The sequence below is a fragment of the Moschus berezovskii genome, chromosome 22 (assembly GCF_049115385.1).
Source record: "Moschus berezovskii isolate FMDL1 chromosome 22, NW_MosBer_1.0, whole genome shotgun sequence".
NCBI classification, from domain to species: domain Eukaryota; kingdom Metazoa; phylum Chordata; class Mammalia; order Artiodactyla; family Moschidae; genus Moschus; species Moschus berezovskii.
In genome coordinates this window covers 20170662-20193650 of record NC_142481.1, presented here as the reverse complement: position 1 = coordinate 20193650, position 22989 = coordinate 20170662, and the positions used below count along the sequence as shown (strand labels likewise).

At 49.2% G+C, this 22989-nt stretch overlaps 1 protein-coding gene across 3 annotated transcripts in view; it reads right to left on the bottom strand.

Annotated features, from left to right (window-relative positions):
- The window catches only part of ANKRD27 (ankyrin repeat domain 27), a 59347-nt gene that overhangs the window by 15603 nt on the left and 20755 nt on the right, over nucleotides 1-22989 (bottom strand). For all 3 annotated transcript variants that reach the window (XM_055412343.2, XM_088830691.1, XM_088830692.1), the window contains exons 4-21: nucleotides 22349-22505; nucleotides 21486-21640; nucleotides 20972-21031; nucleotides 20159-20212; nucleotides 19990-20055; nucleotides 19826-19902; nucleotides 18913-19034; nucleotides 17771-17849; nucleotides 17000-17129; nucleotides 12152-12244; nucleotides 10618-10745; nucleotides 10034-10116; nucleotides 8990-9105; nucleotides 7773-7865; nucleotides 6465-6662; nucleotides 4578-4637; nucleotides 4375-4494; nucleotides 3223-3267 (exon numbers count right to left, since the gene is read on the bottom strand). In XM_055412343.2, the coding sequence (XP_055268318.1) occupies nucleotides 3223-3267; nucleotides 4375-4494; nucleotides 4578-4637; nucleotides 6465-6662; nucleotides 7773-7865; nucleotides 8990-9105; nucleotides 10034-10116; nucleotides 10618-10745; nucleotides 12152-12244; nucleotides 17000-17129; nucleotides 17771-17849; nucleotides 18913-19034; nucleotides 19826-19902; nucleotides 19990-20055; nucleotides 20159-20212; nucleotides 20972-21031; nucleotides 21486-21640; nucleotides 22349-22505 (1836 nt within the window). The remainder of the gene's footprint in view (nucleotides 1-3222; nucleotides 3268-4374; nucleotides 4495-4577; nucleotides 4638-6464; nucleotides 6663-7772; nucleotides 7866-8989; nucleotides 9106-10033; nucleotides 10117-10617; nucleotides 10746-12151; nucleotides 12245-16999; nucleotides 17130-17770; nucleotides 17850-18912; nucleotides 19035-19825; nucleotides 19903-19989; nucleotides 20056-20158; nucleotides 20213-20971; nucleotides 21032-21485; nucleotides 21641-22348; nucleotides 22506-22989) is intronic.

Here is a 22989-nt window from a genome sequence, read left to right as displayed (position 1 = left end):
ACACACAGTGTCCCACACACACACCATATGCACACATGCACATAAACACACACCCACCACAGACACACACCATATGCACACACGCACACAGTGTCCTACACACACACCACATGCACACACACGGTGTCCTACACACACACCACACACACCATATGCACACACGCACACACAGTGTCCTACACACACACCACACACACCATATGCACACACGCACACACAGTGTCCTACACACCACACACACCATATGCACACACGCACACACAGTGTCCTACACACCACACACACCATATGCACACACGCACACACAGTGTCCTACACACCACACACACCATATGCACACACGCACAAACACAGTGTCCTACACACACACCATATGCGCACACATACACACACTGTCCTACGCACACACACACAGTGTCCTACACACACACTACACATACCATATGCACACACACACAGTGTCCTACACACACACACGCACACAGTGTCCTACACACACACCACACACACCATATGCACACACACACACACAGTGTCCTACACACACACCACACATACCATATGCACACACACACACAGTGTCCTACACACACACACGCACACACACACAGTGTCCACACACACCATATGTGCACACACACACACAGTGTCCTACACACACACCCCATATGCACACATGCACACACACGGTGTCCTACACACACACCACACACCATATGCACACACGCACAAACACACAGTGTCCTACACAAACACACCATATGCGCGCACACACAAGTCCTACACACACACACACACCACACACACCATATGCACACACGCACACACTGTCCTACACACACAGTGTCCTACACACACACCACACACACACACACACACCACATGCACACACACAGTGTCCTACACACACACACCATATGCGCGCACACACACACACAGTGTCCTACACACACCATATGCGCGCGCACACACACACACACACATAAATGTTCCAAATCAGGACCTACATCTCCACCACCACCAAAGTAACTTACACATGATGGTGCTTTCTTGAGGACTCCAGGGTTTCCTGTGCTCAGGCCTTTCTAAATCCTTTTAGTGTTGACAGAGAGATGGAGCTGCCATTTCTGCAGCTTGCATTAGGTTCTTCTCTTCTGTCTTAGAAAGGGGCAGCGTGGTGCTGCTTCAGGGTGACAGCTTTAAAGCCCTGGTCCTAGAGCATCTTGCGAGCACCTCCTCTTATGTTATCTAATTGTCCTCCTTCGACAAGCAGTCTGTCTCATCTTATCAGGAAGCAGACTCACTCCAAGGAGCCAACAACTTGTTCAAGACCACATGACGAGGAAGTGGTGGCCAGAACCTAAACACAGGCTCTCCTGACTCCACAAGCGTCCCTTCCACGTTAATGCTCTAGCCCATAGGTGAAAGCACTGAAAAGACCCCTAACAGGTCAAATTTATGTTCCAGTAAAGGCCAGTTTCTAGGATATTAAATGTGACGAAACACAAATACCTTTCCAGTCCTGGTTCTGAGCCCTGGGGAAGTCAGCAAATGCCTGCAAGGAGTGAGAGAGGGTCCCAGGAAGATCCTATGCACCCCAAAACATCCCCTCTCCAGGGCCCCTCCACATTGCTGACAGCAAATATTCCATCCAGGCCGAAGGCCTCACCTGACCCCAGGGCCTCACCTCCCAGGCTGGCTGGGACAGACTGGATTCAGGGCAATTCCTCTCAGCGGTGGTTAGAAGACACACGATGGGGGAAGGGGGCTGAGGGGTGGGGGCTCTGTTGTGGATGGGTTGGGTGGTGAGCACCGGGCACCAGGCAGCCTGCCTCTGCTCAGCTCCTCCATGAGCGGCCCCACCCCCTCGCCTGCCCACAGGATGAAAGCAAACGTGTCATGACACAGAAAGGGCCGGTCTCTTCTCTACACTCGTAGGAGCCTGAGAAACTCCTCCTCGGCTTCCCTAAAGAACGCTGACTTCCCCGGGGCTGGTCTCGAGAGGGGAGCAGCCGGCACCAGCCAGATCCACACCTGGATCCTCCCATGAAAGGAGCTGAGTCAGGCTTGGGGGTTCACAGTGGGCACTGGGCAGAGTCTAAGACACTGACAACTATGTTCCGACTCCATATACCCCCGGAGACTGTGCTAATCAGATCCCAGGAACTTCTGTCCACCACCCCAAACTCCATCATCCTTGAGAAGCACTCTTGAAACATGACTCTTAAAAGCGCTCTTGTAAACCCGATCCCTCAAGGCTCCAAATCTGGTAAGGGCTAATTTACTCCCCCTTTTAAAGTGGAAGACAGGGGACTTCCCTGGTGGTCCAGTGGCTAAGACTCCTTCCTCCCAACGCAGGGGGCCTCAGTTTAATTCCTGGTCAGGGAACTAGATCCCACAGGCCACACCTAAAGATCCCGCATGCTGCATCTAACACCCGTTGTAGCCAAATAAATTAAAAAAAAATAATAAAAAGTAAGACAGAACAAATTCCTTTCAGGAAGCCGAAGATAAGCCAGGGGGACTGCCCATGACTGTCTCCAGTGATCTCATCATGTTTCATCTCATCATGGAGATCATGTCTCCAGTGATCTCAGCTGTTCCCTGTCACCTGACAGGAAGGGTTAGGATGCACACCTTAGCGCCATCTCATCTGGCCACTTGCTTGTTGTGGGTCCTTTTAGCTCCAAGCCTGGGACTCAGCCTCCTGACCAGGATGCCACACCGCCCACAGCTCCTTGCAGGGCCACACCAACGCCCTCTGTGCTCTGTCTTCCCCTTCGCCACCTCTACCCATCCCCTACCCAGTCTCTTCACCTTGCTCCCAGCTAGTGGGGTCCAGCCCTCTTGCCAGCATCGCCACCCTCCTGGAATCTGAATGTCTAAAAGGTGGGGGCAGGCTCCCTCTGAGGCTTTATCCCACCTGCCTCGTTACTTGTTGGGGGGTACGTCCCATCCCATCACTCACGAAATGCACCCCTTCGGCATGAACGTGAGCAAAGACCCCCCACAGCTCCTAACTCACCTAGAGACAAAACACACGGGCACAGCTGCTTCAGCTGAGAGCAGGCCGTTTGAAATTCACTTCCAAAAACTCACCATTTTTATGGAGGTTGTATGTGTTTGGAGATAGGATATGGGAACTCTGTACTTCCTGCTCAATTTTGCTATGAACCTAAATCTTTCTAAAAAATAAACTATTGATTAATAAACAAAACTCACCATTTCCAGGTCTCCATCAGCAACCGCTCTTAAAAGTTTTTCTACCTTAATAAAAGGAAAAAGAATGTAAGGGAAAATATAATAATATGGTAGGAATAGAAACACTAAAAATGACATTCTGGGCATTCCCTAGTGGTCCAGTGGTTAGAACTCAGTGTTTCCACTGCTGGGGGCCTGGATTCAATCCCTGGTCTGGAAATTAAGCTCCCACAAGCCTCATGGTCAAAAAGAATAAATAAAGGTGAAATTCATGTTATTATTAGAAAAACTAACAAAAAAGAGCATTCTGAAGACCTAGTAGCTTTCATGTCTCTTGATTTCATTCAGTATCTTTCAAACATATCCCCGAAGTTGTTCATACAGGGCACCTTCTATATAAGGTCCACAAGATGACCTGCCACTCATGTGGCACAGGGGGACATCAGCCACCTGGAGCCCAAGTGCCTCCTAAGAGGGCGACCACCCATCAGACCTCCATCTATTCAGCTCTTGTTATCCACCAGCTATGGATACCATGAGTTTAAAGCTCATGGATCCACTCCCGGCCTGTGTTAGACCCTGGAGCATGTCTCTGGGCTTTTCTTTGCTGTGGTTCTGCATTGAGCTAGGGGTGGCATGGGTGGAGGGGCCCCGGGGTGGGGTCAGTGAGGGCTCCCCAACCACAGGGGAGGAACTGGGGCACATCCATGCCATGGTCTGCTCTGTGGGCTGACTCTGGACAAGCTCTAAGGTAAGTTAGACAGGAAAAACAAAACAAAACAGGGTATAAGTCAGCTTTTATAAAACATTAGTGCGAGAGGACACGTAACTATCTCCATAAACTCTGCAGGAAGTCAGGAATGACACACCAAGTTAACAAGTGTGCTGACGGAGCAGGAGGGAAGGGCAGAGAATGTGCTTGGCAAAATAATCTTAAAGCAGTGAACCTACAGGAGACTCTAACTGTAGGCTTCTTAGAATACTCCCCCTCCCATCACACACACCCACTCCCATACACACACACACACACACACTTAAGCACGTGTGTCCACGAAGGGCAAGGAGGAGGAGGCTGGGCTTCCCCCAAGGGCACGGCATGGCCCCCGTCAGGCCGGGGCTCTAACCGGCCCCCAGAACACAGGCCCCCTCCACCCTCCCGTCTGGGGGCCTCACCTCTCTGTAGTCCTTCCTGGGCTCCTCTTGCCTGGAGCTCAGCGACACGGAGGAGAAGCTGGAGGTGGAGGAGCCCTGGCTGATGGAGTCCAGGGAGCACTGAGGGGCCTGCACAGACACCTACAGCCCGGCGAGAGAGGGGGTGAGGGCCAGACAGAGGCTGGTTGCGAACAGGGCCGATGAGTGCAGCCCGGCCGTCTTACCTCTGAAAACTTCTGCCTCCTCTCGAAGGACAGATGGTGGGCTTCCATGATGGACAGAATCTAGGACGAAGGGGACACAGATGAGCCTGACATGAGTCAAGAAGTCTCATCACCTGTCTGGTGCCCTCCACCCCCTTGGGAGGGTACACGGCCCAGCCAGGCCCACAGCGGGCAGGAACCTACTCAGGTTCTCTAAGTCCAACAGGAGGAGCCGGTCTCCCCACCAGTGGGCTCGGCGGACAAGGAAACCCAGGCACAGAGGGGCCTCAGAGGCTGCCTGGTCCACCCTGGGCTGGTTGTCCACAGGCCTAGAACATGGCCTTTCCACTGGCAGCCAGGGGCCTCAAGTGGGGGCAGCTCAGAGCCGAGCAGGACAGCCGTCTGCATCTTCTGTCTGCAGATCTCCCTCTGGAAGGGCCTTTGGGAGAAGCTCCAGGACAGAGGTGCCCTCAGCCCCTCATGGGCATCTCTGGCCAAGGGTGACCTCACGAAGTTCCCCAGCTCTGGCTGCTACAAAGCTGAGACCCTGTGAGGGCATGGGCAGCTGAGCCCGCTCCTCTCCCCCACCAGGCCAGGAGCATGGATTTAAACCTCTGAAAACTTGGCTCCAAAAACTAGGTCTTACACTGTGCCCTTATCACACACACACACAATAGTAATAATTAACAAAGAGGGCGGGGGTAAACATCAGGAGGTGATGCATCTGTTTATGGCATAGACTGTGGTGCTGGTCTCACGGGTGTGGACTTATCTCCAAACCCATCAAGTTGCATATGCTAAAGGTGTACAGCTTTCACACATACCTCAATGAAATTGAAAGTGAAATCGCTCAGTCGTGTCCAACTCTCTGTGACCCTATGGACTATAGCCCACCAGGCTCCTCCATCCTTGGGATTTTCCAGGCAAGAACACTGGAGTGGGTTGCCATTCCTTCTCCAGGGGATCTTCCTGACCCAGGGATCGAACTCAGGTCTCCCGCATTGCAGGCAGACTTTTTACCGTCTGAGGAGCTTTCTGTGTATTACTCATGCCTCAACAAAGTGGTTTAAAAACAAAAACGTACTCCTAGAAGACAGGAAGGAACTAAAAGAACTCCCTAGATGAGGGCTGGGAATGATAAAACATCAAGAGGCAAAAGTAGGGCCTGTGCAAAGAGAGACATCTGGAGACCTGCACAGAAACAGAATCACGTGTGCGAGCCACCAGCCAGGCTGGTCTGGACATCAGGACCATGGATGGCCATGGCAGGTGGCCTGTGCTCCCCCGGCTCGTTGGCCAAACACTTCTCTGTGGGCATCCCTTCAACAGGGTTGCTGCCACAAGGCATACAGGCCTGGCCTCTGGAAGGACCCCCCCATTCTCCACCCACTTGCAAGTGAGCACTGCATGACATGTGGCCCCAAACTACGTGTGTCCAGAAGTTACTGGCAGGAAAGGACAGTAGCTCATTAACGAATCACTTATGGAGGAAACTATACCCAATGACGTCCAGAGCTGGCCGACTCAGAATAAGGTTTTAGGTGCTGAGGGTGCAGGAACAGGGAACAGAGCTGATGCTGCTGTCTCCGTGCCCCGCCCCTGCTCTCCCTGGCTGGAGCCACCGCCCCATCTCCTCCCACTCTATCTGCTCACCAGCCAACAGCCCTCAGAGGCAAACTCTGCAGGAGCAGCTCTTGGTAGGACACTGAGAAAAACTCCTACTAAGATGGAAAATATTATGACTGCATGAACCTCATTAACCACCAGGTATGGTACGCAGCACAGCGGGTATGCACAAGTGCTAGCCTTGGGGACCAATGCTCAGTTTGAACGGCACAGCAGGGACCTGACCTGTGGATGTCTGTATTTATTTAAGTCACACCGCTGCTCGGAGAGGGAAAACGCTACCTTTGAGTTCAGCGCACACTTGAGGGGCGTTTCCTTCAGCCTGTTCTGGGTCTCTGTGGATGCCCCATTCTGCAACAAGGTCTCGATGATGCCCTGGTAACCCCAGCGGGCAGCAATATGCAGGGGGGTGTCCCCTTTCTCGTTACCAATGTCCAGTCTGCAGGCCTGCACGTCAAAGTAGACCAGAGCCTTCACGCACTGCGAACAGAATGGGAGAGGCCCCCGTGAGCTCACATGCCAGGCCCCCGGCAGCTCTGTGCACCCTGAGTCCTGTGAGCCTTCCTAGTGAGTGGGGAGTGGCCTCAGGGACCCTGACACAATACACATGATAGACTATTGTGTAATGATTACAGAATGGGCTAGACCCACACTGATTGACCTACAGGATGTCCACAATATAGTGAGTTAGGAAAAGAAGCTGCATAAAAATATGTCAGGGGGACTTCCCTGGAGGTCCAGTGGTTAAGAGTCTGCCTTCCAATGCAGGGGATGCAGGTTCGCTCCCTGGGCAGGGAACTAAGATCCCACAGTGTATGTATGTCTGTGCTTAGTTGCTCAGTCATGTCTGACTCTCTGCGACCCCATGGACTGTAGCCTGCCAAGCTTCTCTCTCCATGGGATTTCCCAGGCAAGAATACTGGAGTGGATTGCCATTTCCTCCTCCAGGGGATCTTTCTGACCCAGGGATCGAATCTATGTCCTCTGTGTTTCCTGCATTCCAGGCGGATTCTTTACTTGCTGAGCCATCCTACATGCCGCGGGGCAACTAAGCCCTCAAACTGCAACAAAAGATCCCATACATCACAAAGACCCAATGCAGCCAAGTAAGAATAATATTTTTTTAACGTGCGTACAGTATGATTTCATTTTCACTCCTCAACCACCTAGCCCTTTGTCTGTATAAATCTACCTGTACATCACCGTGGAGAGAAGCAAGGGAGAGAGTGGTTAGGGAAAAACAACAAACACACAGTTAAATATGAAGCGAAAATGGAAATGGTAAAATTCCTTAATATTACCACAAAAATATAAATTGTAATGACTATGAACAAAGGCAAGAAGCAGACGGCAGCAGGGATGATGCACAAGATTTCAGGAAAAGACAATGGGCAGTTATGCTTTAGATTTCTGTTATTTCAGTATAGCATCTGTAATGTGCTTTTAAGATTTTTAATGAAAAAAATAATACACCGAATGTTCCAATAATTGTCAACATAAAATACAACATGCAACAAATGTGAAATTCACATTTCTCCTCCAGTGAGAAAGGGTCAGGCACCCTCCCCGGGGACAGCAAGGGCCACTTACATCTTCATGGCCGTAGGTGCAGGCCAGGTGCAGTGGGGTATTACCGTTGTTGTCTTGCACTTCGGCGCTGGCTTTGTAGTGCATCAGCAACAGCTTCCAAGGGAGAGGAAAGAGCAGTGAGCACCAGTGAGCGCGGCAGGGCAGGCCTGGAGCCCTCTGGGAGCACTGCCTGGGGCCTTACCGGGGGGCTGTTGCCCAGTCTCCATTTTCAACCTTATCTACTCACATTACAATTAAAATTAGATCAGCCCTATCATGGAAACCAAACTGAAAAAGAATATATACTATAGGGATTTCCCTGGTGGTCCAGTGGTTAGGACAACACATTTCTGCTAAAAGGGGCCTGGGTTCAATCCCTGGTCAAGGAACTAAGATCCTGCATGCCGCGGCTAGAACATAAAGAAAAAGTTACAAACAAAAAAAATGTCCTTGGCCCTGGGCCTGGTGCTTAATAAGTCAATGAAGGTCAGCTCCCCACAACCCCAGGGCGCTGAGTCTTGTGTGCAATGTCAGGCATGTACTGGCCTAAAAAAGTTAACATTAAAAAGGCTAAATAATAGATTGTACGCTGTAAATATACTACATACACATACATATATAACTGAATCACTTTGCCGTACATCTGCAACTTATGCATTGTAAATCAACTATACTTCAATTACACAAAAAAATTGAAAAAATTTGAAAAATAAAGCAAAAACAGTATCACTCATCTTTCCTGTGAAAAAGTTTAGAGATCATTAAAAAAAAAAAGAGTGGATATATTTATATGTATAACTGATTCACTTTGCTGAAATTAACACAACATTGTAAATCAACTATACTCCAATAAAAACTTTTAAAAAAAGAAAAACAACCCCCATCAATCACCAGCAGGAACGGACGCACTTTATGTACCAAACAACTTCAGTTGAAATCGAAACATCACTGACTGGCAAAACAATTTTGTGTTCCAGTTTCTGGACTGTCTTCTCACTGTAGGTATTAAGTCTAAGGGAAAATCCACGTTGGGGCCCTATCTAAAATATTTCTAGTATCTGGGGGGGGTGCCCTTCTTACTGCGGATTACCAGGACGTTTCTAATCTACACCTAACAGTTTTGGCCCAGCAGACTCTGGGGGAGGCGCCCGAGACCCCAGGCTCGCCGTGACCCCACAGAGCCACGTGGAGCAGAGAGGCCAGCCCTGCAAGGCCTCGAGCAGAGCCCAGCTGCTCACCGTCACGCTCTGATAGCCCTTCTGACACGCAAGGTGGAGTGGGGTGGAGCCGTGGTAGTCCGTGGCGTTCACCACCGCGCCCTTGGAAACCAGGAGGTCGATGAGGGACGCCTGCCCTGCAGAACAGAAGGGAAGAGGGTGGGCTTTCTGAAACCAGTGAGCGAAGCCACAGCTTTATTTCACCCTCTCATCTGCTGGCACAAGACATGCCAGGAGGTATTTTCCTGCGTGGGGGGAACCAGAGCTAACGTTAAGTCACACGCTGCAGACTCTGGACCCTCTGGGGTGATGCTTCCCCTCTGGAGGGAGTTTGGCCCCACCCCCACCCAGCGCCCCTGCCGCAGCCACAGAAGGTAGGAGAAAAGAGCCTTAGATGTCCACAGAAGAGTCCATGGTGCATCACTTCACAGGATGGAATATTGTGCAACCACACACAAAAAAATACTGACATGGAGAAATGTTCTTACATATCGCCTAGTGAAAAAAAGCACCCCACAGACAGTATGAGCCCCACAATATCATATCTTTTATATATAGACACACTCAAGCAGGGTGACGTTTCAGTCATGGATCAAAACAATCTTTAGACGACTGCAGGATGGCAAGAGTTTACAGATGTTGTGTTTTCTACCTTGAATGTGCACTTTTATTTGACTGTGCACTTTAAAAGACAGACAACTATATTCAGTATCCTATGATAAATCATGATGGAAAAGAATATAGAATAAAAAATAAATTAAAGATAGTAAAGTCATTTTTTAAAAAAAATCAGGAATATAAGAAACTCAATTCTGAGGTCAGTCTCATAGTTCAGATTCAAGCCTTCCCTGGCTGGATCACCAGCCCAGGGCAGTGTCAGGCATCCACACAGCCCGGACACATGCTCTTCCAGCCCGGGGACAGCACATGAAGGTCCCGGGGTTGGGGGCCTGTGATACAATCCCTTCCACCACCCCACACCACCTCCCCCAGCAGCCACGCTCTGCTGGGGCATCCTTGGCCCCCACCCCTTTGCCCTGAGAGCACAGAGGCCGGACCACATACCACAGAGGGCAGCCACATGGAGCGGTGTGTGACCCCTGTCGTCTCTGGAGAATGGAGTGACAACTGAGGGGTCATTCAGCCTCCTAAAAGGGAAAGAGGATACAGAGAAATAGACCTGAGACATGGACGTGCTGGGGTCCTGGAACCAGGAGATAGACCTCCAGTGTAATCCAAGCTGGGTCTCCTCTACAGCGTCCTAGAGAGCATCAACCATGGCTTCTGCCGGGACCCTCCCCACACCCAGCCCTCCAGGCTTTGACACCCAGCCAAAGAGCCCGATAAAGATAAGAGGGAACCAAAAAGGTTGTGGAGAGCAGCTGACAGATCTCCATCCAAAAACCCACTTTCCAAGGTTGAGGCAGGCCCTCTGCCTCCTCCCCAGGTTAAGCAGCCCAGAAGCGTGCTAAGTATTTTTATTTCATCTGATTCTCCAAAGAGGTGGAGGTTACCATCTCCGCTTTACAGCAGAAGAAGCAGAGTGCAGAAAGTATACGTTCCTTATTCCAAATTGCACAGCGAATGAGGGGGAAAGTTCCGCCCAGGCCCTGAGTCTCCCCCTTCCGGGTGCTGAGGGGCACTCTTACCCAGAGACGAGTCTCTCACAGTCATCACAGAAACACAGCGGGTGACACATCTTTTGGACAGCGTCTTTATCTTGGTCCTCCTGGCTCAGAAGTCTCTCCACTTCTTTCTGATTACCTGATGCGATGTGCTAAAGAGTAACATCAAAAACACGGTCAATACGGTGGAATGATTCGTCCTTTAAACTGTGAATTTTTGAAGCTTCCTTACAGAAACATATGTCTATGTGTGTGCACTTACTAGCTCACTTGTGTCTGACTCTTTGCGACCCCAGGGACTGTAGCCCGCCAGGCTCCTCTGTCCATGGGGATTCTCCAGGCAAGAACACTGGAGTGGGTTGCCATGCCCTCCTCCAGGGGATCTTCCCAACCCAGATCTCCTGCATTGCAGACAGATTCTTTACCAATCTGTGCCACCAGGGAAGCCCATCTATGTGTGGATGGATGAAATGCTTTGTACTCTGGGACTTGTTTTAAAATAATTTGGATGGATGGCGAAAGTGGGGCCAGGGGATAGAAATGAAACAAGATTAGGGAGATGGCTACATGGAGGTTCGTTCATCATACTACTCTCTTTTATATTTGTAAATGTTAGGATTTTTCCATAACTAAAATAATAACAGTCTGACAAAAGTTCCAGAGCAACAGCATGGGGGGGACAATCCACCCTGAGGGTCGGCGTAGATTCTGACCCTTCTTTTAGATTACAGTTGTCTCACAATCTAATAGAGCCTTGGCTTTCAAAATAGCTGCATTTGGTAGGAGACCCCTGCTAACTGCAGGGCTCACCTCTGTGACTCCTGGCTATGTTTCCTATATGGAGTGAGACTTTCTGGGGCGCAGAGCTCATGGAACCCACTCTGGCTGGTGGCCTCCTGATGACTGCCTCCCAGGGCACCTCGCCAGCCTCCCCATGGTAGATCAGATCCGAGGAGGGAGCGTCCTGCACTGCCTGGGGATCAAACCACCACCAGGTGCTGTGTTCCCAGCCCAGTGTGGTCACACAGGTGTCTATAATGCAGGTTCCTGGAGCTGAGAAGAGGCACTGATTCTGGCAGGGCTGCCAGTGAGGTGCCACTGAGCAGACGGTAAAGAACAAGCCATGTTTCGCTGAATGGAGAGGGGAGGACAGCGAGCAGAGGGTTCCACTCACAGGGGCCCAGTCCAGCAGGGCTACAGCACAGCTCACATCAGAGAAGACGGGCAGCAAACTGATCCCATAAGACCCCAGCATCCCTACCGCCTCCTTGAGCACAAAATGGACTTCTGTGTTGAACTATGCAAACCACCCTGATGGATGCTACAGAGACTCAAGAGGCGAGGAAAGACGGAGAGCTCCTGGGACTTCCCTGGTGGTCCAGTGGCTAAGACTCTCAATGCAGGGGGCCCAGGTCTGATCCCTGGTCGGGGAACTAGATCCCACATGCTGAAACTAAGACCCAGCAGCAGCCAAATAAACAAAAATAAATACATATTAAAAAATAAAAGGCGGAGTACTCCTCACACATCTGCACCCTCAGGACCTCCCATATCTTACCTGAAACAGGCAGTCGATGGGCGTTGAGGTCAGCTGAGACAGTAAGCTCATTCTCTGCTTAAGGAACAGTCTGTCACCAAATCCCTCCGACTCCTGCAGGAAAAGCCGATAAGCCATGTTATCACATGTCATGAGCTGCAGAGCAGGTCCTTGAAAACAGAGGACCCGGGACGATCAGTGTCATCTCCCACAGAACGGGCCCAGTGGTGCCTCTCCCTGCCCCCACTGAGCCGCACAGCAGACCCTCATCAGGCTGGGAGAGGGGCTCCCCATTTGCCTCTCCAGGAAGCGGGGCTCTGATGATGAATACCCAGCAGGGAGGTGGGCAGTGCACTGGCTGAGTGTGAGTGTGTGTAGAATCCAGCGTCTCTAAGTGTGGAATGCAGCATGCACACAGCACCGTCGTCCTCAAGGCAACCGAGGTTGTCCTGGCCTCCTCTGCCTCTCACAATATCCGTCCTAACGCCTGCAGAGCTCTGTCCCCTGCGTTTTATCTGGGCCCACAGACAGGAGACCTGGAGGAGGAAATGGCAACCCACTCCAGTATTCTTGCCTGGGGAATCCCATGGACAGAGGAATCTGGCAGGTTACAGTCCATGGGGTCACAAAGAGTCAGACACAACTGAGCGACTGAGCACACACAGACACGAGAACCGTTTGACAGACTGCTCTATGCTTCTCAGCAACAGAGAGAAGGGTTGTGCTTCTTGAACATACATACTGAAACATCAGACAGCGCGGCCACTTGGCTCAGAGTCCAATAAACTACTGGGTCCACCCCAACGAACAAACTTCATTGTGCAGATTACTTTTACCTAGATATAAAAATCCAAACAAATATTCTTACTTTATGAAATCACTTCTAGAGAGACACTCAATGCCCACTTAAGCGCCTGTGACTACATTTTCTGATGACAAGTTAACTTCCTTGGAAAGAATGCTGGCGGAAGGTGGACAGAGCTGTTCCCAGCCAGCTGCTGACAGAACTCGCCAAACCTGACAAAATGATGGGTCAGCTCTCTGTGGCCCCCTAAGTTCTGACGTAGGTGGTCTGGTTAAAAATAAAGCTGCCAACACTTCTGGGGTCCACCGCCAATCAGGACCCCCCACACCAGCCGCCCTCACAGGGTTGGGTTTGCAAACAACAACCCCTCGGTATTAGAGCCACCTTTGCCCCCATTGGTATCTGCTGCATAAAGCTCTATCGACTGTTTTATTCAGTGATTTACAGCTGAGCAGCTTAGGGTCAGAGAAACATCAAAGACCTTATTGCTCAGGTAAATCTGGGGCTCTTTCCTCCACTTGGGGTGACTATCTACAGGGCAGTGATGAAAAGAGACAGATCTTCTAAGATTGAATCTTCAGGGAAGAATGACCAGCTAAGACCAATTTGGGAAAAGGGTAAACCCTATTTATTGGAAGCCCAGTAAAGCAGAAGTGAGCCAAAGCCTGCAAAGCTGGAGCAGAGAAGGGTGGGAACATGATTTGGGTTCTGCCTCATTTTTTTCTGTCCGCAAAGGTAAAAGTCACCCTAGTAATGGTTATTTTCCAAAAGTTCAAGCCTTCACTAATGAACATACTTAAAGAATGTTTATAGTCATCTCAACAAGGATTATGTCTTGGGGAGAAAATTTCCGTGAAACTACATTAAAGTATATATAGTCAATAGGAAAACATTATTTGATTTAGAAACACTTAATGCTTTTCAGAGACCTCACCTGCTGTTTAGAGATACACCTGGGCTCTTTCCCCAGGAAATACCACCACTGAGCAGTTGTGACCTCGCACACTTCTAGATGGAACTGCACTGAGGCAGAAGCAATGCCACAGATGAAATCCCAATGCTGACATCACACATAAGTAAGTCACAACACCTGCTCTGTCCATACAGGTAAAGGCAGGCAGTTCTCAGGTCTGATCCCCTCAAGATCCAAGGGTCGGGCTCCATGGCGGGCCATGAGGATGAGGCAACCTTGTCCCAAGTCTGGGGGTATCGACCAGCCTTCACCCGGGAAGGCAGGACCAGCTGGTCTGACAGCCCAGGCAAGAGGGGCACACTGGGCTGTGTACCCACCTTGCCCATCCAAGCTAACAGCCAGCCTTGGGGCGATCCACACAGAATACACCAGAGAATCAGGAAATGGGGACATCCAGATGAGGAGTGTTGCAAGAGTAAGGAAGTGCATCAATTATCACTTCATACGTTGAAAAGGCACTTTCAAATATCCCATTTAAGGACCTCCCTGTTGGTCCAGTGGCTAAGACTCAGAGCAGCGAAGACTGAAGATTCAGAATGCCACAACTAACACCCAGCCCAGCCAAACTAAACAAGTATTTTTTTTTAAATATCTCATTTGATCCTCACAACCATCCTGCAGGGGTGAAATATACAACATGCTCCCCAGTGTAGGCAGGAGAATGGACAGAGGCTCAGAGAGACAGACTTGTCCAAGGGTTAGACCTCCAGCATGAGGGGTCCCCCCTCACATACTCCCCTGATTCCACTTGGAACATTTTCTGAAGGCAAAGCAGGTGTGAGAAGCTGAGCGATGGTGTCTGGTCAACCACCTCTTTATTCTCTGGCCAAAGGCCTTCAAGGGCTGGCCATCCAGCCTACACGCCATGGAAAGTGAGAAAGCAGGATGGCTCCGGGACAGGAGCACCTTCAAGACGTGGGTGCCTCCCTCCAGGTGACAAGGCCCCATCGAGGAGCATGAGGCGAGGCCTCTGCAGGGCAGTGGGTCCAGGAGAGGAGAGCAATCAGAGGGAAAGGACCAGAAGGGCAGGGCTGTGATGGAAAACCTCCCCAGGCAGGCACCATGGGAACAACATGCGTTCCTGGAACCTCAGAGCAGACAATTCAACCTAAGACATCTTGCTGCCCAGCTCTGGAAGTGAGCGGCATTTCTGACTCTGTGGACACGTGTGTATGCAGAGGCGCCCATGTACATCACATGTACATTCTGAATGTTAATGGTTTCCCCCGAATTGGAAGCAACTTTTCTTGAGAGTCACACAAGACCCATCTGAGATGAGATGCATGTATGCTAAGTCGCTTCAGTTATGTCAAACTCTTGCACAGCCTCTAATTTTACCTGCATGTGTGTGCTTATACTCAGTCATGTCCGACTCTTTGAGACCCTATGGACTGTAGCTCACCAGACTCCTCTGTCCATGGGATTTCCCAGGCAAAAATACTGGAGTGGGTTACCATTTTCTCCTCCAGGGGATATTCCTAGGAATTGAACCTGTGTCTCCTGCATTGGCAGGAGGATTCTTTACCACTGAGCCACCTGGAAAGCTCCTGTGTATGTGTATGGGTGATCAAATCAAACCCAGACAAGAACAGAACTTAATTCTTCAGCCAGTACCAGGACAGTCAGGCTATGTGCCAACAAGTGAAGCAGAAACTCAAATTTTGGTTAAAAATATAATTGTGTAAGCACAGAAAAAGACATCTACCAAAATGTTAATAAAAGTTATCCGCAGCTAGTGTGCTTATAGGAGGCTTTTGCTGTCTTCACTGCAACTTTTTATATATCAAATATTATTTATAAATAAATATTAGTCTTCTAATCAGGAAAAAAAGAAAACTATCCTTTCTGGTGAAAGAAACAGTATGCAATATTATCTACAATATCATTCCAGTCAAAGCTATGGTTTTTCCCGTGGTCATGTATGGATGTGAGAGTTGGACTATGAAGAAAGCTGATCGTCGAAGAATTGATGCTTTTGAACTGTGGTGCTGGAGAAGACTCTTGAGAGTCCCTTGTACCGCAAGGAGATCCAACCAGTCCATTCTAAGGGAGATCGATCCTGGGTGTTCACTGGAAGGACTGATGCTAAAGATAAAACTCCAATACTTTGGCCACCTCATGCGACGAGTTGACTCACTGGAAAAGACTGATGCTGGGAAAGGTTGGGGGCGGGAGGAGAAGGGGACGACCGAGAATGAGATGGATGGATGGCATCACCAACTCTGTGGACATGAGTTTGAGTGAACTCCGGGAGTTGGTGATGGACAGGGAGGCCTGGCATGCTGTGGTTCATGGGGTCGCGGAGAGTCGGACACGACTGAGCGACTGAACTGAACTGAACATAAGATATACACAGCAAGGAAAAAACTGGAAAATACATAAACATGTTAAAGATGAATGAATTCATGGAACTGCTTGTACCCGAGCGTCCCCATTTGAACAGCCCTATGTTCTTTTTCAGATGCTTCAACTTGTTGTTACTTTGGGGAGCTTCCAAAATCAGGGGGAAATTAAGATTGAGTGTGAATTTCAATCCTTGGGGCTCTGGGTTTTTAATACAGAAATCTCTTCATTCAATTGATTTCACCTTTGCGATTTCTGTGAGTGCAGTCACGTTTTGGTGGTTGGTATAACGCGAAATAAATCAGCAGTGCAATCTGGGTTTAAGCCTCTCACAGGTCTCGGGGGAAGAGAATCGCCTCTGCTAGTCTAAGTTCACCAACCAACCAAGGAAATCACAATAGGGCCGCTGAGTCCTTAAAACTGCAGACGGTACTAGTCTCAGCTCTCGGCCAGCATGATCAGGGTATCCCAATTCACCGCTTCTGGTGCCCCTTCTGCCCGTACGCATTCGACGATGACCCGGATTAATGAAGCAGGTGATCAATGAAGTGAGAGCCAAGGATAACCTGCCGACTTTCACACCCTACCGGCTGCTTCGTGCTCAGGCTGCCAGGCAGTTTTTAAATGGCTGAGGCCCCATTCTCTTGGGAGAGCATCTCTGATCCTCCTCCTCCACCCCACCCTGAGAATCCCGCCGCACACACCGTGGCACCCACAGAGAAAGGGCAGGACAGGAGGGAGCTCTTACTGGCTTAACAGAGAGGCTTCCCTGCCGAATATATTCGATTGCAGCCTCGATTGAGGTCAGGCAGTATCCCAGTTCATCTTTGGCTGAGCTGCTAAATCTGAAGTTTTTGATGTAACTCAAGTTTGCCATCCTAATAAAAGGAAGAAAACAGTTTAATTGCTATATACCCCCATTAACACTTCGGTAGAAATTATGCTATTGGCTTGGTCACGAAGTCGGTCAGCTCTGGGGCGCTAAGGCCACTTCCCCTGGGATCTTTATTTAGATGGAGTGCAATTAGGGAAATAATTGGGACCTCCCTGACGGTCCAGTGGCTAAGATCCTTTGCTCCCAGTGCAGGTAGCCAGGGTTCCATCGCTGGTCAGGGAGCTAAGCTAGATCCCACACGCCACAACTAAAACCTAGTACAGCCAAATAAATAAATATTAAAAAAAAAAAAAAAAGAAGTAAAGCCACTTGTTACTTTCCTGCAATGAGCTAATTTTTAGGAAGCTGATTTTTTCTATGGTGAATTTGGGTTTCTGTGAGAAAGGGATGGGCTCTGGTGCCAGACAGAACTGGAGCTCACTTGCCTCTCAGCTGCTGATTAACCAAATGTTCCAGAGAGAAACCTAAGATCTCTGGGCCTCAGTTTCCAATGACAGACACCCCTTGCAGGGCAGGGACCTGGCTCATACGGGGCACTCAGTTTCCTAGAATGACACTAGAACCACCCCAGTGCAGTGCTGCCATTTTGAAAAAAGTTATTTTAACAACAACAAAAAAAATTACCAATTAGGGATCTCTGTTTTCACAAGCAAATACAACAGGACTGACAGCAGATCATCAGCACACATGGTCTCCAAGTTAACTGCAAGCGGGAAACACACATTCAGGGCCATCCTGGGACATAAATGGACTGACAGGCGTTATCAATTCCCCACCACCGTCCAACCCACAAAACCACAATCCAGGAAGATGACACATCGGGGAGAAATTCAATCGCACAATTTCCTTTCTAGTGTCCTGAATAGATGTCAGACTCCAGGAGGAAATGAATGCCTCGTGTCCTGAGAACACGTGCAGAAAACAGCAAGCTCCGAGCAGGCTGCCCCTTGCTACCCGACCCCTCCAGTCCCAGGACAGGGCAAGAGCCCAGGGAAGCTGGTGATGGTAGATACGACTCGAAGGTGTGCCAGGACCACTGCCAGAAGCCTCTTTCCTCCTGAAATCATTTCCATTTTATACACTGCAGAGTCCAGGGCTGATGGGCAATTTCTCACCGGAACTTTAAGTAATCCAGTCACACATTTAAAATTCTAAATGGTGCAAAAGAGCAGACCATGCAAGGCTCTCCCATCCGTGACACCCAGACTTCTTCCCCAGAAGCCACTTCTGTTGCTTCCTAAGTATCATTCCAAGAGAGCCTATGATCACCCCACGGTATATATATACATATGGGTATAGAGCCACCCACTTTGTGCAGTGTCCTGGAAGTATACTGTACACACTCCTGTTCATTTTATTTCATACACTTTGAAGAGCATCCCTACTGGCCCACAAAGATCTGCCTTCTCATTAATTTTTTCTTAGCTTATTTTGTTTTTACTTTTAATAATGGAAAATTTTAAATATATACAAAATTAGAACAACCTAACAGTTGAACTCCCCTGTACCCATCACCAGCTTAGCTTGTTTTTGACACCACTGCTTCTCCACCAGCATTTTCTTACCTAAAGATGACTAACCTACCCCCCTACCCCCATTACTAGGCACCCACTCTGCAGAACAGGCTCCGGGATGCTCACACAGGAATACTCTACTACTCATCAGCCCATCTCTATGGCCCTTTAAGATGGTACTGCTCCTCAACAGATGTTTGCATCTGGACTTTTGCAGCCACCGCCCTGCCAGCCCCTTCCCTGAGCACACACCTCTCTGGCTGGGAGACTGGGTGATCAGCTGCACCACCTTCCGCAAACAAGCCAGCTTCTGCTGCGGGGACGTGCACCTGTTCAGCTGAGCCAGCTCCCTCTTCGCTCGAGGTATGTTGAAGCTGCAAAGTGATTTGGGAAGTGACCATGTAAGACCACGGTGTGAGGGCCCTCCTTCTTGGTAATCACAAACCTCAGATTTACATTTGTCATGGCAAACCATAAGCAACGGCAAACAGAAATAGACACTCAGAAGTAATCTGAGACAGCGCCAAAACCCAGCAGCTTTCAAGGTCTCGAGCAGGCTGCCAGGCGATGTAGCTGCACCAAAAAATTAGGGGGGAAAAAGAAATCAACAATCCTTAGCTTCTAGACAAAGAGATTAGACATCTTTGTATCCTGACGAAACAACTCAAAAGGAGGAGATCCAGAGAATTTTCTGGCAGTCCATGGCATGGGACTCCACGTTTCCACTGCAAGGTGGGGTGAGGGTACAATCCCTGACTGGGGAACTGGGATCCTGCAAGCCTCAAGCTGCAGCCAAGAAAAAAACAAACAAAACCAAAAGGAGGTGCCCCTAAGGCAGGGGGCCCTCAGACCAGCGGGTGACAAAAGATGTCAGTGTGCAAGGCCAACCTGGGTGAGCTGCATGCCGACCTCGAGACCAGCTGTGCACGACCCCACCTCCTCCAGCTCCCACCCACCGGCACGCTGGCAGTTGGGTGCAGGAATGTGCCAGCTCTGAAACACTCATCTGCCAATTTTAAGCCTTTATCTTTGGTCACAAATAACTGCCCTGCTCCACAGACTGAACCATGTCAACTAGTGCCAACACCACTACTGAGGGTCCCGCTTCTAGGAGTCACAGTGACCCAGCCCCCGAGGATGCCGACGCTGCAGGGTAAACCCTTACCTGAACTCAGGTTTCACACCGATATCCTTCTGCTGAAGATCTTGAAGGCTCCTTGTGATTTTGTTAAAGGCAGCATCCTAACGAGAGATTTTAATGAAGCTTCAAACGTCTGAAAAGGCTTGGAACAGGGCTTCCATCCTGCATGGTGATGATGGAGAACCTACCTCTGCTGCCTCCATGGTCCCCACATACTTGAAGATCAGGTCGTAAATATCATGCTGGACGTACATCTGTGAAGTCAACAGGTTCAAGTGTGGTGTGTGGGAAAGCAGGCAGCAAAGGAGGCCCTGGCACTGGACCTCCGAATCTCCCCTCCCTTCCCAGGGCCCTTACCTCTACCGCCTGCTTCATCAGGTTCATCTGGGCCTCCTGCTTGGCGAGCACTTTCTGGAGGACAAGGAGAGGACAGTTACAGAGCGTGGATCGGCCTGGGCCAAACCACAAGTCTCTGTTTTTTGATTTTGTTTTTTTGATTGACATATAGTTGATTTACAGAATTGTGTTAATTTCTGTTGGACCGCAAAGTGATTCAGTTATACATATACATACATATATATATATATATACACATTCTTTTTTCTATATTCTTTTCCACTATGAAAAGATTTTCTTTTTCTGTATTCTTTTTCTTTTCTACATTCTTTTCCACAATATTCTTTTTCATTATGGTTCATCAAAGGATTCTTTTAAAAATATGTATTTATTTATTTGGTTGCGCAGGGTGTTAGCTGAGGCGCTCAAGATCTTTAATTGTGGCATGTACACTCTTAATTGTAACATGTGGGATCTAGTTCCCTAATCATGGATCAAACCCAGGCCCCCTGCTTTGGGAGCGTAGATTCTTAGCCAGTGGACCACCAGGGAAATCCCTGTCATAGAGTATGGAATGTAGTTCTTTGTGCTATACAGTAAGTCTTGTTGTTTATCCTTTCTATATGTAGTAGCTTACAACTGCTAACCGCAACCTCCCCCTCCGTCCCTCCCCCAACCCTCTCCTCCCTGGCAACCACAAGTCTGTTCTCTGTAAGTCTGTTTCGTGGATAAGTTTATTCGTATCATATTTCAGATTCCACATATAAGTGACATTGTATGGTATTTGTCTTTCTCTTTCTGGCAAGTCTCTCTTTTGCAGGCCATGGTGCTTACCAGGTGGGAGTCCCTCAGCAGCTGCTGGAGGCATTTGGTATAGAGAGTGTTCACAGAGTCCTGCAGAACACAGAGCAGAGAGAGGCCATCCTCGGAATCTGAGGCCATAACATGGAACCCAGGACAGAGCCAAGAGAACATCTCACAAAATGGATTTCCTGCGCAAAAAGCTCCAAGTTCTAATGCAAGCTTATCAAACTAAGTATGGGATTTTTTTTTCCACTTTTTTTGGATGTCTATGCATTAAGAGTAGGAAAAAAATTCCCCTTAGAGTTAACACACAGGATAACAATATTCATCGTTATACTTCTCTGTTATTTTTCAGGTTTTCTACCATGTTTATTACATTTTTGGGTAACAAGAAACATTTAAACAGAATCCAACATTTTGTTGGACATTTAAACGTTCGCTTCAGATATGTAAACACTGCCTACAGAGGCGGCAGCAAAGTGGCAGAGATCCTGGTGCTCTGAGCCAGGGCACGCCTATAGCAAAGCAGGACTCAGCTACTGACTATGTGATGACGGAGGCTCTTTCTTTCACACTCTCTGAATGTTCGCTGGAAAGAGGCGATGTTCCTGTCAAATCTCTCTGCGTGTCTTCCCAAAAACTCTCTCACATCTTCGATGGTTTTCAGGGAAAAAGAATCTGAAGATGTCGAAGGCTCTTCTGAAAAAGAGAGACAAGCAGGTCAGGCTGGCTGAAGCCATCCCTGTTTCCTGAAGAAAAGAAGTCCCACAACCCTTTGCCCTGTTCCGCAAGGATCTGGGTCACCATCTCCCACAGGAGGAGAGGGATAAGCTTATTTCAAGACATCACCCAACAGCAGCCCAGGTTGGGGTCCAAGGAGCCTGGTCCTCTTGAAGCCCTTTCCTGGGACAAAAACCTGAACTCTCCGAGATCACAGGTATGGCCTGGGAGGCTTTGGTGATGAAGCCCTGATTCCTGACAATAAGACCTCGGACAGCATTTGGGACATCATTATCTTAGTTTTCCGGGAGCACCAAAGAATTATTATCTGTTGAAAATAATGAGATCTCAGAGGAGCATGGCAATGGGGCTCCGTGACTAATAATGCCATAAAAGACAGTCCAGCTAAGGCCCAGAGACAAAGCCACGGCTGCCGTTTTGCACAGCTCCAGGGGTGACATTCCCACTGAGGTCACGTGTAGCCGCACGTGATGTGGCCTCACCCACGTCACGCTGGCTCAAGGTGACTTTCCGATCTACGTTCCAGGGGGAGTTACTGTAAGCAGTTATGCAGGTTCCTAGTGGGCTCCTGAATATTTCATGAGATGTTCATAACCGCTGTGTCAGGAGGAAGTTCAACAAGCAGGTTTCTCCCAGTCAGGAGAAAGGGGTTTTCTCCCAGAATACCTGAACTCTCTCTCTTTTCCAAAGGATGGGCTATGCACAGGATGCTGAAACTTTCTTCTTTCTCATTGTAGAAAGTTTCTTCAAAAAGAATGGGCACTGAGAGAAGACAGGCGAAACCAGCTCCTAGTTTAATCCTGTTTCCTTGGATAAAGACATCCTAGAACGAGAGACAGGTCACTGCACCAGCAGCCGCTGTGGCCACCGACCCCTCTCAGCCTGGCCACCGTCGGGCGCTTCCCCGCACCCGCCCACCCGCCTCCTCCCCAGCATGGTTTTCAGGAGGGCACCAATACTTCAGTCTTGCTTCTTGGTACTAAAACGTTTTCTTTCGTCCTTGTTCACCCTGTTAAAGTGGCCACATCATACCCTGACCCATTTCATTTCATATGTCACAGCAGAAAAGCATTAAGCTGTTCCTTAGAGAAGAAAGCCTGTATTCTCTGGAAAAAGAAAAAGAAGGTTCTCCTCTCTGAATAAGAGATCAGAATGACCCAGATGCTGTAACCCCAGAGGGGTCGGAGGATGCGCGCTGCACCCTTCCTTGGCTCATCCCTCTGGCCGTGGCTGCGGTGCCCAGGGAAGAACAGCCACGATGAGCCTGGTGCTTCTGTTCTCCTGGTAGATTTGGGTACCAGGAAGTG